Source organism: Rattus norvegicus, chromosome 3 (genome assembly GCF_036323735.1).
Source record: "Rattus norvegicus strain BN/NHsdMcwi chromosome 3, GRCr8, whole genome shotgun sequence".
Lineage (NCBI taxonomy): Eukaryota > Metazoa > Chordata > Mammalia > Rodentia > Muridae > Rattus > Rattus norvegicus.
Genome location: NC_086021.1, coordinates 69,152,734 through 69,170,599, shown reverse-complemented (window position 1 = coordinate 69,170,599; position 17,866 = coordinate 69,152,734). Strand labels below are relative to the sequence as shown.

At 40.7% G+C, this 17,866-nt stretch overlaps 1 protein-coding gene across 5 annotated transcripts in view; it reads left to right on the top strand.

Moving 5' to 3' along the window:
• Positions 1 to 1,451: 1,451 nt before the first annotated feature.
• The window catches only part of Fign (fidgetin, microtubule severing factor), a 123,231-nt gene continuing 106,816 nt past the window's right edge, over positions 1,452 to 17,866 (top strand). For 2 of the 5 annotated variants that reach the window (XM_063283273.1, XM_008761889.4), the window contains exon 1: positions 1,667 to 17,866. This exon is cut by the window's right edge. Coding sequence is in view for 2 of the 5 variants with exons in the window: in NM_001106484.1 (NP_001099954.1) it covers positions 2,579 to 2,603 (25 nt within the window). In the remaining 3 variants the exon portion in view is untranslated. The other 3 variants (NM_001106484.1, XM_008761890.4, XM_008761888.4) reach the window with 3 other exon arrangements.

Below are 17,866 nucleotides of genomic sequence, written 5' to 3'. Positions count from 1 at the left end.
TATAAAATTTGCCTCTTGCATTCTCAGCTTAGTTGAAATATAGAGGACTGGACGTCCACCAGGCCAAAGTATAAACTCACCATTTATCTATTAAAGTCTTATTTAATGAAAATGAAGAGAAATATTGGCAAACTCTCTCTTTCTCTCATTACAATTCCTTAAGAACTTTGCCGGGCACATTATCTCGTAGACATCATGATCAAATGTTATTGTTTGCTTTATTATCCCAGTTGGATGGTTGGCTAGTCTAGGATGAAATACGTTGAAGGCAATCCTCTCAGCCCACAAGTCTGAATGAGGTTCCCATTCAAATGATCCTGATTGTTTGGGGGTGGGGCGGGGTGATTAGTAAACCAACTGAGCTTACACTGCATAGTAAGCGTCTGGATGCCGCACATTTACATCTAACAAGAGACCCCAGAAAACGTGTGTGTGTTTCTTAAACCTTATGTTGCGAACAAAAGGCTATCTCAGCCACAGACAATCAGCACGGCACTGCTCCCTGGGATGCGAGCCACACACTCAACTGCACATTTCATTCTTCCTCAGCTCCCAGCACCACAAAGCCCCGACTCTCTTCCTTCTCCTGGGTCCCCAGATTGCTCCATAGCGGGGGGCTGGGAAAGCTGAAGCCCCAGGTCTCTGCCTGCGCACCAGCAGCCCTCACCGAGGGCCCCCAGGCGCTGCTCTCCCCTGCCGGAGCCGCCTGGGGGAGGTAGGGAGGGGAGCCGGGGGAGCTCGAGAGGGGACCGCACACCTAGACACTTAGGGTTTTTATTTATTCCCGGGGAGGCGGCGGCGGCGAAGTGGGTTCAAGCTGATCAGCCTCCCCAACTTGCCTTTCCCTAGCAGATAAAGTCATTTTCTGACTGGTGCGGGGGGCCGCGGGGACCGGGGACGTCCCGGCTCCACGTCCAGGTCCCCGTCCCGTGCGCGCGGCGGCAGGGAGGGCTGGCCGGGCTACGGTGGTGACCGGAGGGCCGGGGAGGGGCCCTGAGAGACGCGCGATCGCTCGTGGACAGCCGGGCTCGCTTCCCCCGGGGGCGTCGCTCCCCGCGCGCGGGCTGGGCCGGGCTCCGCGTCCCCGCGCGCCGGCATGACCTCGGGGCCCCCTCCGGGCCGCGGGAGCGCGGTTGTGAGGCTGGGCGGCCGCCGAGGCCCGGGCCGTGTAACATGACCCGGCGGCCGGCCATTGCGCCCTCCCAGTCCGCCCGCGGCCGGGCGCCGCTCGCCGCCTCCCGCCTCCGCTCCCCCTGCAGCCCCGGCCCGCGCCGCCGCTCCCTCCCGGGGCTCCCGGCCCGCCGCGCTCCAACGCCCGCCTCTCGCCACTGCCTCCCGACGCCCGGCCGCGCGGCCGCCTGCGTCTCTTTCTCCCTCTCTCCTTTGAAAACTGATCTTTGGCTCTTAGTGTGAAAGTGATTTGAATTTGGCTCGGCGGCGCTCTGCGCCTGCGCTCAGCCTCTGGCATGCTGGCTCCTTCCAAGCAGCTGTTTTGGGTTTGAAATTCCAACATGGCAGAGGCTGCAGTCCGTCTTCCCTTCAAAAACTTGGAATGATTTCAAATCATAGGCACCTTCACTTAACCCTAGCTTCCATTCATCAGCAAACACATCGGATCGATGCTACGCTAACCTATCGGGAGCTCGCTCTGCGCGTCCAGGTAAGGAGAGCTTCGTAGTTTTTTACCATCTGTTTAAATTTTTTTGTTTTTGTTTTATTTTTAAAGAATATAGATAAATCCAAGACCTGTAGTGAGAAGAGGTCTCTGAGTTGTGCCGTAAACAGTAAATTTAATTTGCATTCATTTCTATTCTGTACGCCAACCTGCTGTCTAATTTCTCCGTACAAAGTAGCCCTGAAACATTATGATGCATATTTCTGCAGCTTAATCATTGTAACAATAGTAAGGGATTAAGAGTTCGTGACTGCAAGAATCTCGCTTTTCGCGATGTTGGGCTTACTCACTACTATCTTTTTACCTCAAAAAAATAAAAAATAAGAAAGCGGAGCCATAGGGTGGGGCTAGACTTTCTTCGGGAACTAACTTCTAAGTAAATAAGAAGTGTAAATAAGAATCTTGCACACACACAAAAAGTTGAGGTTAAATTACAATCTCGTGGCTGGGGGATCGAGAAAAATGTCAGAGGATCGGTTGCAGAAAACTGTAAGCACATCATGCGGGAGGGGGTACAGCGTGGTGGGCGTATTGTTGGCAAGGAACGGGAGAGAAAGATGTATAATTTAATGGTATATACAATCCACTGATCCTATTACCGTCCTCCCCGGAGCTCTTGTTAGTTTCAATGGGAGTGAGTGAAATTGACATGGACTTGCATTCCTGGTCATGTGCTTTTTTTTCCTTTCTTTCTTCTCCTGTGATCTGAGATCCCCTTTTTGTTGATGTTGCTTTCCCCCTTAATTATATGCATGTAGGTTAAATGAGTACCTGACGAAAGGGCCCACGTTTCAAGGCAGTGACATTTGATAGCTGAGAGGAAAAGTGGCTTTAATGAAAAGCAACCTTTGGAATTCCTGCTTGTGAGAAATCCAATTCAGCTTTTTGTGCTACCAGCAAGAAATGATCAGTAGCACCAGTGTTTATGGTATGTCAGTTTTGGAATTTCCTTCCTTTGCATTTAAATAGGGAAGACAAATTAAATAGCATGATAAAAACCATTGGAGACTGCTTGGGAACCAGATGCTCGTGATGTCCAATTCTTTTTAAACATGTCGATATCTGTTTATTTTAATCTGTCACTATGCTTTTTTTCCCCGTATTTTCTTTCACTTGTTTATGCATTTCAGTTTTATTAATAGATTACTTGAGGACACTTTCATTGGTTTTAGTTCGAATCTTGAAGTTGCATGTTTCTATTAATGCTCTCGACAGGGTGAAGTCAAATGGTATGTAAATTAGTTAAACTCAGGGTGGGATTTTTTTGTTGTTGTTGTTTTGGGTGGGGGGCAGCCCAATGGAGAGGGTGGGAGTGTGGGGGTAAAGACTGCCACGTAATGAAAGTATTTCTACATATATACGTATATATGTGCACACACAGGACTGGATGGAATTTTCTTTTTCCTTTTTTCCCCCCTCAACCTTTTAATGGAATTTGACTGTTTGCTCCCTTGATTGCACTTTATGGAGTAATCGGTTCTTCTGTGTGGATTTTCTGCCATTTGGGTGAGTGGGTGAAGGCATATCTTTTCCATGAAAGTAAGATGTGTGTGTATATATTTTTCCATCACTCCAGTCTTTAACATCTTGTAAGAAACACTGGGAGGTTTTTGTTTTTTTTTTCCTCTTGCCATCACTTGTCTGCCTGTCAGAGCTTTTTACTTTTAACCTGTGATAGAATTAAATAATCAGACACTGAAATTGACTTTATTTGAAATCACTCTTTCCTCTTTCTTTCTTTTTTTTTTAAGTCAGTTAAATGGAGTGAGAGGGGTTTTCAATAGCTCGAGTGGCTGTGCTGTGTGTACACTTTGTGATATTCAATTAAGTCTAAGAGGGGACGACAACAACCACCAAAAGATGGGAAAGTATTTTGCATGACCAAAGAATATGTGCACTTTAAACTGGTTCTTGTTGTTGGTACATTTTCCCCCATGCCATGGGTTTCTCTTGAAAAGAGTGAAAGCAGGAAAGAGGAATCAAAGAGATGAGAGGGTCAAAGCTGCCAGGCGTCTGTAGTGTGGCCCTGGCCAGTGCTTTCTCATAACACAAATGAGAATACTGGGAAGGGACTTCAGGACCAGAGGCGCGACATGCACTTCTGCCTGGGCTCTGCTGACTCTAGGACTAAACACACACTACACTTGCAGGATGGGAAGGATTTGATTGGATTTTGCATTTGGAACTTGTTGACTTTGAAGCGATCAATAAGAAGACTGTTTATTTTAGATGCAAATAATTTGCCCTGAGAAATGTTTTAAGGAGGAGAGAGAGCACAGCTTTTTTTTTTTTCTTCTTTTCCCCTGGAGCTGTTGGAGCGAATGGGATTGCCAGATGGGCGATTTCCCTCTGTGATGTTAAAGCTGTAATATATATTCAGAGCAGATTGGGCTGCTGCCTGTGATCAGGAGGATATTACATTTATAAATTTTAAATCGGACCTCGGACAATGTGCTGAGAGCAGAAATTGGGTGGTTTGACTGTTCACCGTATTGATACTTAAACCTGGTTTCTGGACAGTAGTAATACTCATTATTGCAATAGTCAGTAAAAACACGCACAGGCAACAGTACCATCGGAGGCATGGAACAGTACATTTAAGTATGTAAATTGCTCCTAGACTAGCTTTTGCTTGCTATTAAGTAATACTCACGTGATTTCTTTCTCTGTGTCTAAATGCTGGAGGTGCAAATGATGTTTAGAAGTCTTGTTATCACTCACTGGAATCTGATTGTGTGTGTGTGTGTGTGTGTGTGTGTACATATACATGTATGTGTCTAGAAAGTAGATACATGTGTGTATATGCATTAAAGGGTACTAGTGGTTTCTATTTTTCTCTCACTTTGACTGTTTTTTAGATTTTTTTTCTTTTTTTTTCTTTTATCTCAAATGTGTGGCCTGAAGGAATCAGAGCCAGAAACCTAAGAGACTACAAAGTGGGCAAGTGGCCACACTCGGTACCTCTGCTGCTGCAAATTAAAAGTGTGTTGTGGTCAGGAAATGAAAGCTACAATGTCTCTTTTGAACAAGTCGTTTATCAAGAGAAACATCTATCAGGGACTGCCTTGTCACATTGATCCTCTAAAAGTTAGGTCCGAGGTGGAAGCTGCTTTGATGTTTTTGATCCTAAATTTAATACAAGAGGGGAGGAGGGGAAGATATTTTGAGCAATATAGATTAAAAAAAAATGTTTCCTGGAACCAACAAGATCTAATTGTTAGTATGTTAGTGCTGGACTGTGTGTGAAGTTTTCCAGCCATCACAGTCAGTGAAGGTTTCAGAGGGAAATCTCAGGCTTTATAAATTGTTCAATTATGCATTTATGATGTCTTCAGTTATGGGTAGCTTCTTGATTGATATGGGCATTTTGAAAAGAGAGTGTTTGCAAGGAAAATTATTTTGAAACAGTGTTGGGAATAATATTGAGAGTCAGCAGTTTTCATTCATTTAAATGTTGAGTTCTTTCTTCTCTTTTATTCTTATGGTTTCTGGTTTTCATTGTAATCATGAAAAATTAACTTTTATTTGGTAAAACACTCAATTTTTTTTCCTTTTAAACTCTGTGCCCAAATGTGCTCGAATGTAACGTTGCTATTGTGTGTCAATTTTGCATGTGGTTGCTTATCAATATAAACTACACAGACTTATGAGTCCTTTGGAGTCTCAGTTTGAAAATAGGGCTAGCACATTAAATGTGACACATTTTTATGAATGCATTATACAAAATTTAAAAAGATTGTTAAAACAATGACCTGTTTCTTTCCAAATTATTTTCTGTAAAGGCAGCCAAAGCAGTTTTCTTTATGTTTGGAAGCAAAGATAGAAAAGTGTTCCTTGGAAATAGAGTTTTTGGATACCTGCTCTATAGTGCTGGAGGCCACTTGCTCCTTCATGTACGATATTAAATAAGCCAGCCAGAGTGTGCTGGGAGTTTTCAGGAGTGCAATTCTTGCTAATTAATCATGTCTGAAATGAAAGAATCATAGCAGGGCAATGCAATCTCATTGTTTTCCTGGAAGAGGGTGAGACTTCTGTTTGGAAGCTGTGCATGTGAGTAGACTTGTTTTGCTTTTCTCCTACACAGAGTTTATAGGGGGCCTTTGGAATTACTTTAAGAAACACTAAAATGTCTGTGAGGCCCTTAAAACAGCGTCTGATTTCTTCTGAGTACAAACAATCTTAATCAGCCTCTCTCTCTCTCTCTCTCTCTCTCTCTCTCTCTCTCTCTCTCTCTCTCTCTCATATTTAAGACACCTGCAGTTCAGCTTCCAGCAGAAAATCATTTTTTGTTGTTGCTGATTTTACTTTGGGCAGCATTTTGTGGGCTGTTGCTTCTGAAGGACATGCAAGAGAGTAGAAATTTCATTAATTATCTTCAGCTAATGCAAGCATGTGGTCAGAGCGCAGAGAGCCGCAGCTTCTGAGTCCACAGAGACGGTCCGCACCACTATCTGCTCTTCTCACTTAGTTTGAAAATTCAGCATCCTGGAAGAAGTGCATCATTTCCTCATTGGTAAATCGTTTCGTCCCCCGACCTCCAGGGTGTCATACGTTAGATGTTACTTACTTGCCCGGGTTATGTAGAGAGGTGGATGCAGAAAGTTTGCAATGATTGTCATTTCCAGGTGAAGGTGGGCTCTGAAGTCCCCTGTTTCTGTCAGTGTTTTTGGATGCCTAATGATTGCCTAATTAAGTAATCAGCTCTAATCGTTCCAAATCAGCAGAACTATTAGGTGTATTTGAAACAATAGCAGGCCTTTTGTTTGGAACTTTGTGTTTGTGCTCAGAGCTTTGCTTTAACAGGGGTGTCTGCAACTCCTACCTTTGATCCATAAACTCTCCTGTCTGAATTTTGTATGCCAGCCTCTCGAGTGCCACAGGCATTGTTGTAAAGATAATGCATTTAATGACTAAGACTTTAAATCGATTTATACATTTTTGATAGCAACAATTGCTGCAGACTTTTGCAGAGAGATTGACGGTGGCTGGTTGGAGGTTTTCTTAATCACCGTATCAGCTTTTTGTTTGAGGTATTGATAAATTAGGATAAGCAGATGGAACGAGGAGGATGCAATTAAAAATGTTGCATGATTTCTTTATTTAGAGATTTCTAGAAGCTGACGTGCCATTGTCATTTGAGCTGAGACATTTTCTGTCAGATACCACTGGAAATACTGCAGCCCCAAAACTGATAGCATAGCAACCACAGGTACATACTCACCCGCCCACCCCCAGCCCCACGGAAAGTCTTATTGGAAAGAATACAAATCAGTGGCATCCTTGGCAAATATTTCTATGGTTGGAATTTCATCCCAGTCTCCCTTTTTGTATACATAGATCTTTTTTTCCCTTTACATTCTGGTAGAGAATTCAACCACAGACCCCTTGACCGGAGTGCTGATTGCTAATTCTTAATTTTGCTGTTGATCTTAAATGATTGTAAGTGGTTTACTAAAAGGAATGCACAAATTGGGAGTAGAAAAGAAGTGGAAAAAAGGACTTGGCAGAGCACTGGGAAAATGGATGGTGCGGGGAGGTGGAAGGCAAATGGTAAGCAGGTGGGAACGCCAGGGCCTTTAGGACAGGACCACAGGTGCCTGCTCAGCCCGGGCAGGCCCCTAGGATACCTGTTGATTAATGTTCTTTTGAGATTGAGGAGGCAGGAAAGATAGATGATCCGCAGCCATCAAAACACTGGATATCATCTGGCACTTTCTGTTAGTAATATTTACATATTTTATGCAACAAATCTGCTTGTTGTCCTGTTATTTGAATATTGACACTTTGTTTCTCGTTGCATATGGTTGAGTCTTGGTGGAGAGCATCTCCAAGGCACCAGGAAGAGGATTTCCTTTCACAGGGACTCATGTTACGCGACGTATAAATGGATGTGTTTGCTCATGCTGTAACATTTGTGCTGTCGCTCCTTCAAATCATATTTTTAAGCTGACACAGCTTTAGAGTACATTGCACGATTTATTCTACGAAGGCCCAAAACTAACCTGTCTTTTCCATTTCTAACTCATTTATTTATTATTTAATATTTATTTATTTAGGTTTGAAAAAGACCCTTTTTAAGAAAAAAAATTAAGTAATCAAAAAAATTGATTCTTATCAAGAGTTTGCCTTTATTTCATAAGCTGAATAGCTTTTATTGAGAATTATTAATGATATATAATTTGCTAGTATATCATTTACAAATAAGGATTTTTGATGCAGAATACAAAATTTAAAGCACGCCTAAAATGATATCCCCTGCCCCCAGTATCTTAATATTGAAAATGCTTTTCTCAGTTTTTTTTCCCTGTATGGATTTTGGTCTCTGCTATTGATTTACGTATTTGTCACAGTGGTTTGTAGATATGTTGCTGGTAAGGGAGCAGAATGTGCGTTTTATTTTTCCCACAGAAGCCCTTCTTGTGGAATCAACTGATACTCGACTTACATACACTGATGCTGTAAAAATCACAGACAGTTGAATGTGGTGCACGTGCGATTGTTACTCTTCCTGGAATGAGGGGACCTGTGCTTTTCCTTGTGCATTGGCTTTAGAGGAAATATTGTGAACGGAAACAGTAACGTGCAATTAGATCTGAAAGGCAGTGCAGTGTGAAGTCGTGGCTTTCTGTGTATTTCAGGAAACTTTCTGTTATTCTTTTGACTTTTTTTTTCATCTAGAAATGCTGTGACCTTCAGCTAGGACCATCTACCTCATTTATAAGGCCCAGCATACAATCAGAATGTGAGATAGCTTATTTTAAAATTATGTATAATTTCAGGACACCCACAGCAGAGCATTTTAGCAAGTGCAAAACCCCTTCTGTTGGGGGTCCTTGTGCCTGCCGAGGTCACAGGGCAATGAGGGTACGCTTGGCTTTTACTGTCTACAAAGTATACTAAGAGACAGTTTTGGGGAAATCACTGGTTTTATGGGTGAAGACCGGTTATTCCATTTATCTGATTTGACTCAGGTAAAGGACACTAATGGGAGCTGTTAAAGAGAACAGATAAAATAATAGGTCTTTAGGACTTCTGTTTTTTTTTTTTTCCCACTGAACAATATATTTGCTTTCGTCTCATGTTGTCATGTACCTGTTATATCACGTGAATGTTCATGTTAACAGAAACTTGATGTTTTTAATTACATGTATATGGGCACATAGTTAAGAAAGTATAACCCAAACATAGAGGAATTATTTCAGTGGGACTTGTCTTAAGAGACTGGATGGTCTCTTGGTCTCTTTGTACCACCTCTACCCTTTCCTAAGGTCAAGCAGTCTAAAGTTATTTAAATATATAGAAAATCCTGACCATTAAAAATAATAAAAGCACAGCTCGTTGAGTGACAGTCAGGGAAGAGGGACAAACACAAAAATAATCACCTTATTATGTTAGTATCAGTATTGGTATTTAGACATGAGGAAGTGGCATTGTAACCACATAACTGAACTGATAGAAATGTTAAAGGGGCAAGCAACTCTTTCCTGCAGGAGTCCTAGTCCTGAGGTGTATCCTATCCCATTCGAATTGTGAATTTACTCTTCCGACAGGCATTGTAATATTCGATCTCCCTCTGACCTGTGGTCAGTCGGCATGGCTGCTTTTCTACTTTGGTTTGTTCATTCTCTGCCGATGGGTCAAGCAAACATTGAAAATCTTGTTTCCCAATGCAGGGCTCAATAAAAGGAGTTTCGTATTGAGATGCCCCCAAACTACGTCTTGAAGCCTTATAGCTTTTCACATGAAGACTGAGGCCTGATGGAAGGCCCAGCAAGTGCGGAGCTGAGAGCACTTGAAGTTGGGCCATTTATTTTCAAAAGGTAGCTCTTACATCAGATCACTGCCAGAAAGGAGATATCAAAGAGCCGGGGAAAAGTCACTCTTCTTTTATGTAACCCAAGACTGGGGTGGAGAAGGGGGTCTTTAAAGATATTTTAGAGGAAGGAAAAAAATGGAACTTATTTTGAATACCTTGGTAGACTTTGTCGTAATACTATAGAGTCCTGGGAAGACACGCCTTGATTCTGAGTAATAATGAGGAGTTGGTCTTTTGGTATATACTCCAATGAAAAGAGGAAGAGAAAGAAGTATTTTAACCCACACTTTAGCGATCTTCTACATGAAGGACAGTGGAAAAGTGGCAGGTGGTAGCACGTATCAACCCCTACTTCTCAATGTTCCATGTTTGGTCTACAGTTTCTGTAACACAATTGCAACTCGGCTGCTTATTTATTCTTTTTAATCTCACTCCTATCTTTTATTGCATGCTCGTATGAAATGTCTGGCTTCAATAATGAGTGAGGCTCAAATCTGTTGAAATACATAGTGCTCTGGTAGGCTGCCGTGACTGTGATAGCTTCTGGGCTGCTACAGTAGTCCATTCTATTTTGCCCTCTTCAAATTGAAGCAAAGAATAAACACTTTCTCTCAGATCATATACCTCAATGAAGCTAAATTGTAAATCTTAATTAGGTATGATTCACTGATTTTAATCTAACCGGATAATTATTGTGAGTAGGATAAAAAAAAAGATTGCCTTAATATTGAAGCCATTTTCATTTTAATCCCTGTTTTAAGATGAAACAAATACTGTTAAATAAACAGGCTACTATTATCCTTTTATGCTTACCAGTTAATACTTTTGAATAGGACTGTGTGGCTGGAGGAGTGAGGCATTGAAAGAACAGACTGACTGTTTGCAAACTTTGAATGTTTTTTTTTTTTTTGATAAATTTCACTGCTAGGTATGACAGGCATCTTAAGGAATCTTTTAAAATAAGAACTGCAGGTTTGCTTATCTACATGGGATATCCTCTTGTTCATGTGCACAGACACATCTCTGTGTAAAGCTATTGACGTCATAGATGTTTTGGGTATTTTTATGAGTAATTAGGTTAACGGGGTTAGTTAGAAAATGTATCCTTTCCTGGAAAATGAAAAATTACATTCAGGCAGAGGTAAAGGAGTAGAGCATATTCATGACTGTAAGTACTTAAAATGATATTTTATGACTCGTTTTTTAAAGAATAATACCCAATATGTAACTTGTTAAGAATAATAGCCGCATTTAGCTTTTATAGCATGTCTGTGTTAAATCTGACTCTTCTGTTCTTGAATCCCAGACCTGGAGTCAATTTTAGATCCTCCTTACAAAAGATGTGTGTCTTACGCCCTGGCCCCCACCATCAGTCTGAGTCTCAGCGTTTTATAAAGGAGATTTCGTTCTTGTTGCTCAGGTGATCAGAAAGTGCTGGGGAGGGAGAACCAAGTGCAGACAATTGGGACCTCAAATGGCCCAGTTCTCACAAACTGGAAAAAAAAAGATGAGCAGTTTTGGAATTTTATATGCTCATATAACTAAAGTTTTTTCTGCCTTCAGAAATATTTTAAGTGCACTGTGAATACTATTAAGTTCCTTAATTAAAAAATATGCTTTGAAATCAACCAATTATTGATAGAAACTTACTTATATCTGCTGAGAGAGCAGACCCTTCAGAAATAGATTTAGTGTCTCATTAAAAGGACATTCTTGTGCATGTGCAGAATCTCGTGAGTTTTTAAGTTATGGCTATGTCATCCCTATTGATAACATTTAAACATGAGACTGTTAGGAAATCTAATAACAGGAGTTCTTTGTTCTGTTTTGATCTTTAATGTATTACTTCATGAGCACAGACACCAAATAAATGCTTTCCTTCTTTTCTTCCTCTCTTTATTTCATTTTGTTTTAGCATCAAAGTAAAACTTTTTTTTAATGGGTGGATGGTTTTATATTACTTAATTTTAAAGATACAAAGGGAATCTAGTCTTAGGTGTGATATGGACTTAGGCGTAAGAATGGATAAAACCCTACAGTTTTACAAAACCTCTTATTATTTCTCTGAAATTTCATTACCAAACTCCTGCCACCATGTGCTCCCCTGGGAGTTGTTGAGATGGGTGTGTTGAAAGCACATGCATTTGCACCTAAATACACGTGGATAAACATCCCTCTATACTTTTTTTTGACAAGCAACTCTGCAGTCACTCTCTACTTCCTTACAGGCCAAAGTGCTTCGGCCCATTTTGCACTGTGCATATTGCATACTCTCCAGGACCCTAGCTACCTCAGCAAGCCTCCTACTGCTGAGCGATAATCATACTGTCTACCTGTGTGTATGCACCGTGGTGAGACCTGCATTCTTTACAAACTTATCCGCAAGGCTGATTATTACTTGGTCATCTGGAAAATCAAATTTCCCTTCATCCACTAGTATATGGATATTTAGATTATGAGGAGGTAGTCTGAATAAATTGACTGGGTGTAGGTTATGGGTTTCGGGGAGGATAAAGCTGCCTTTCTGGTTGTGGACAAACTATCCGTGATGAATGGCAACTGGTAGAAAAGGGGGCACAGGCAAAAGTAAAAAGGGAGGAAAGAATGTTGAGGCAAAGTTTAGGGTCCTTTCCCATGTGTTTTTCCTGAAAACAGTGTTGATAATTATGCTGATCCAATTCTAATATAATTATATGCAAAATGGGCACTTACTAGGAATTAATGATCACTGTGCTGTAATCTAAGCAAATTATAATTTCCTGTTAGGAAGTGATAGGTTCTTTATCCCATTCTGAATAGTAGAACTTGTAACTATTTACATGAAAAAAAAATATCTATTTCCAGTTTACCTGCACATAAGTTGAAAATGTATAAAGGCGTATGTGCCTTTAGTGGGGGCTAATTTTATTCTCAGAATCTTTTTTTCTTTTTCTTTTTTCTTTTTCTTTCTTTTTCTTTTGCCACTGATAACTTCCATTTGCTTAGGCCATGGTTAAAGTTATAGAAAATGATTCACTGACATATATCTCTTGTATTGATTCTTTGGGAATGTCACACATTTTATTACCATACGGTTCTGGTCCTTGAAATATATAGGCATGTTTAAATTTGTAAAATTTGATATTTTTTTCTAATGTATTATCATCATTAGTCAGCAACAAAGTTCCCACACAAGGACCTGGCATGGTGACGTGTGCCGTAATTTCGGTGGGGATTCCAAGTCAGAGACCACCCCAGAGTACATAGCAATTCTGCCTCAGGATGATGATGGGGTTACACAGAAAAAGGAAGAAGAGAAAGAAAGAATTCTTCTCACAAACCTCACATATTCATAAGCCCCACTTCAAACTAGTTATGTGGGTGGCTTTTCGGTTTGTTTGTTTGGGTGGGGGGCAGGCGTCATGAAGTGGAAGTAACATAACCTTTTTTGGCTCCCAAAGTGATTTCAAAGGTAGAATTAGTTATGTCAGTCACTTTTACACACCAAGGGATTTATACATCCCGTGAACCCATAAAATCATCACTTTCTTTAGAAGAGCTTTTTATTTACAGGCATAAGTTATTATTCAGAATTGAGTATATTAATGACATTCACTAGAAGGAGCGAACAACTTTCGTTGTGTCCACTAAGAGGAGAGAACAGTCTACCTCAGAGGGCCTTCAGAGTTGACGATGAAGAGAAAACATGGCGGCAGAGGCCCCCAGCCTCTGGCATTGGTTGCCTAGGCAAGTCTTCCAACTCTGCTCACCCTCAATTCTCTTTGTCCTAATGGGAGATGGAATTCCATAACAACTAAAGAACAATACAGGGCTTCTTCTCCATTTGCTAGTGAGCTTGGGTAGCCCTGAATCACGATAAGGACTCCATTTCTCTCCATGAAACACAGGACCTTGTCTTAGAAACAGTGAAGTGAAGGACCATTTATTTCCTGGTTGAGCCTTTCATAGTGTTTATTTACTAAATATAGTTACTAATTGGTCGCAAGCTAAAGTGTGAGATACTCCAGTATGTTGGGAGACAATAAGTATTAATGAGGTAATGCATTTCCTCTGTAAGAAATTGAAAGTCAGATGGACTTATTCAGTGGCCATAGGAACCATAAATCTTCTAAAATATATATGAATTAGATCAGACTGAAAGTTATATTTTCATGAAATGATGGCTACTCTCAGTGTGTATCATTCACCAACTTTGCTTAGGACAGATTTTGACACTTCGTTTTCCTTAAACGCACTAAAAATGTTTTGCATGGATTTGGTGATCTGGCTCAGTTGGTAAAGTGCTTGCAAAGAAGGCCTGGGGACCTGGGTTCAGATTCCTAGCATCTGTGGGAAAGCCTGATTTGGTAGTTTTCACCTATCCTTATGCCAGGGAGGGGCAAGAGAGTTGCCTGGTTTACTGGTCAGCAGTCTTAAATGAATCAGGAAGTGTCAGTTCCAATGAAAGACACTTTTTCAAAAAAAATTAATAAAGAGGGGACAATTGAAAAGGATACTTAATGTCTATATATGGCCTCCAGCACAGATGATCCCCATCACCTCCCCCTCAACACACACACACACACACACACACACACAATTTCCTTTGATCATTAACATCATCTTTTCACACTGAGTATCACTGCGCACTATTTTTCCCCATTAGGGAACTCTACATTCTTATAAGCAGACACATCGGATTCATTTTTAATTTCCTTAGCATGCATACATGGGACATGAACTGTATAGGTGTCCGGAAAACCTCTGGTGATTTGAACTTATCAAAGCAATGGATACTGACATTTTGTTACTCGTTCACTGATCTTTTAAAAACTGCTTAAGATGTTAGATAAAAATTGGTGAAAAGTATTGAAATTGTGTACTTTGACTGAAGCAATAGCATTTCTTTTTATTTATTTTCACATCAGTGTACAGAGTCATGTGTCACGTAGGATAGTTTTTGTCTGCATCCTTTTCCTTGGCTTCAGTTTCTTAGCCAAAAGTCATATTTTTTTTCTTGTGTTCACTACATACCACGAAATTACCAAACAGAGGAAACATAACCCCGAAAATAGTTCTGTAATAACACCCGTGAAGAGAAGCTTACAATCGTTTTTTATGTTGCTGGGGAGGAAGAGTTTAAATTAATCCCATTAGAGCCACACCCTGGTGCTACCCTTAAAACCCCCCAAAACAGAGTTCTCTTCACTACTTTGATTAAAGGCTAGTAGCATCTTTCCCTTTTTAACACTTTTTTTTTTCTTGTGAATTTGGAGTCAGAAAATTTGAGGAAGCAGAGCTATAAAGTATTAGAATTCAGGACTTCCTACAAGCTTTTTGCCACCCTAGGACTGGTTGACTATCCAGCCTTTGGTTGAGCAAAGGAAATTATCAACACCTTAGATGCCTGTTTCTAGTTTCGCTCTCCTCTGGTTAGTGTACTGTATAGATTTGTACCCCGTATTCAGAGCACAGTGCTGTGGGGATATGACAGTACTTGGGGTGCTGAGGCATGGGACACTAACTCGCTGACCTCCTCTTGGATGCTGATTTAACTTGCAGCAAATCTGTAGTTTGTAAATGTCTTTGGTTAACATTTTCATTGGCGCTGTTTTGTTCTGTTTAGTGTCTGACAGTATTAATTTATTTTGCACTAAACACTGGGCTGCAAAGAATTTAGCTGCAAGTCCACCCATTGACCTCACTCTTCCAGTGCCTCAGAGGCTTCAGCAGTCGCATGTGTGTCTGGGGTCAGCTTCCTTCCAAATCTACCCTAGTCTCACAGCAAATGAAGTTACAAAATTTTCTAAGAGAATTTCAACCTAACCGAATACTGAAATTGTAACGGATCACTTCTTAAACAAAAAACAAAAGGCGTACTAGAGAGAAGCACTTGTTCACCTTGCTTCAGAAAAGAGCCCATTAAAAGAAAAGAACAAAATCTACTTTACTGTCATCCTTTGAAATACACATCTTTAAAAGAAGCCTGTACCTTTTTCTGAAAACTCACTCCATCTCTTCTAACTTGGGCTTTTCGGGGATGAGGAGTTCCAGATGCTAGCTTAAGACTTCATGTTGGAATCTGGAGGGGGTCTCGTATACTCTAGGTGGAAGAAAATGTCTGCAGGGTGGCTGCTGAACCTGGATTGTTATAAAGAAGTGGCTGAGTGACAGAGGACAAATGTTGCTTCGTTAATTGCATGGCAAACACTGGACCTTCAGCAAATGGCCCTTCCACTAAAGGACAGTACTTTATTGGTAGAGTCAAAGAGACTGTGACGCAATGTGATCAAAGTAGCAGTACTGTTTCCACAGTTGGTCTGCCACATGTGCTGCCTCCTTAACTCAGTTCTGCTGGCTTCGTGTAACCACTCAGTAAATTTTAGGCAAGTTAGAACTTGCTAAAACAGACATTCAAATCTACCAGATATTAAAGATTGCATTGTAAAGACTTGTGATGGTAACTGGAAAGGTTTAAAAGGTCTGGCTTCAGCTCCTGCTTGATTTATAAACAGGGAGTTGAGGGGTGTTAAATGAAGTGAATGAAGCATCCACACAGAATCTTTGCACCTAAAGGGCTGGTCATTTTTCCTTTAGAGTTTTACTAGGGGGACAATGAAAGATGCTGTGGAGAGGGTCCTGTTAGAAGTTAATGACCACAAAATGTGAGCCATAGCTCCAACTCACTGGTCAACGGCTTATTTTAATTTTGGCTGTGAGTCCAGCTATTAACCTCTGTCTTCTAGTAGTTCAGGGGCTTTATCAACTTGTATTTTGGGGAGTCATTTTCTTTCTCACATATTCTTACCACAAATAACATAAAACTTTATAATGTGATTTTTTCCCCCTTATACAGAGGTACCTGTGAGTAACTGAAATTTTAGTGAGGTTTAGACATGGAAATGTTGAAGAGTGTGAAACTGCATTTGTTTTCAAGTCTGAAAAAAATCATAGTTTTCATATGAATATAACTGTGTGTGTGTCTGTGTGTGTCTGTGTGTGTGTGTCTGTGTGTGTGTTTGTGTGTGTGTCTGTGTGTGTTTGTGTGTGTGTCTGTGTGTGTGTTTGTGTGTGTGTTTGTGTGTGCGTGTCTGTGTGTGTTTATGTGTCTGTGTGTGTCTGTGTGTGTGTTTGTGTGTCTGTGTGTGTGTCTGTGTGTGTGTGTCTGTCTGTGTGTGTGTCTGTCTGTGTGTGTGTTTGTGTGTGTGTGTCTCTGTGTGTTTATGTGTCTGTGTGTGTCTGTGTGTGTGTTTCTGTGTCTGTGTGTGTCTGTGTGTGTGTGTTTGTGTGTTTGTGTGTGTGTCTGTCTGTGTGTTTGTGTGTTTGTGTGTATGTCTGTCTGTGTGTTTGTGTGTGTGTGTGTGTGTGTGTGTGTGGGCATGCTTGCATGTCTTCAGCAGAGCTACCTGTAATATATGGTAACACTGAACACTTCTTCATTCTGAGACAGCGGGTTGGTAACTTCATGCAGATATCATCTGAGTGAACCAATTTAAATCTCCTCTCATTCTTGTCTAAGTGGCTCATGTCTTTCCCTGATGTGGTACCTCTCTGTCCCTTGGGAGTTGGGTTGGGAATGACATTCATTTGAAGTCTTGGTAAGCAAGATTTATGAGAAATAAAAACCGAAACTGACAATGGACAATAAGAAACCATTTAAGATAGGTTAAATATGTATGTGAGGGAAATGCTCTATTACAGAGCTACACCCCCAGCTCCAAGGATGCTTTTAAATTGATACTTTTATTGAGAATCAGTCAATCAAACAAACAAACAAACAAAAACAGTCCTATGTATAGTTTCTTTTCCTAACACTTCCTTGCTCTGAGTGGATGGCCACATTCATTTACATACCATGCATGGCCATACCATCGTCATATTTTGTAGTCATTAACATCTTTTGGTGCCTGTCTTTGCCCAGGGCTTAGTTTAGCCATGCATATGTCCTTGAAGAAATGTAACATCTTTCACAAGATTTTGTCCCAGTGAAATCAGATACCAGTTTTTATTGCAGAACCAAGCCTACAAATGTTTGTCTTTAGAGACAGTTTTAATAGAAAGAGTAAGGTGTAAATCATTTAAGCAATTACCTGCACATCGTGGTTGCAATGCTTGGGTTGTCCTGTAGCCTCAGATGTTTCCAGATTCTAATAATAACCCAGACCAGATATTTACAGCTTAATTTTCTGTGCATGTGCGTGTGTCCACAAATGGCTCCCATTTTCTGTTGGGAAGCTGGGCTACTTAGAAGCCAAAAGAAAAATTAAAATAAATAAAAATAAAAAGTGACTTTATTGCTGGGGATGACAAACATGATTTTTTTTTAAAGTTGGCTCTAGAAACTGAGAAAGCTTGAAGAATAAAAATGCTAAATTCTAGAAGATCTTCACACATAG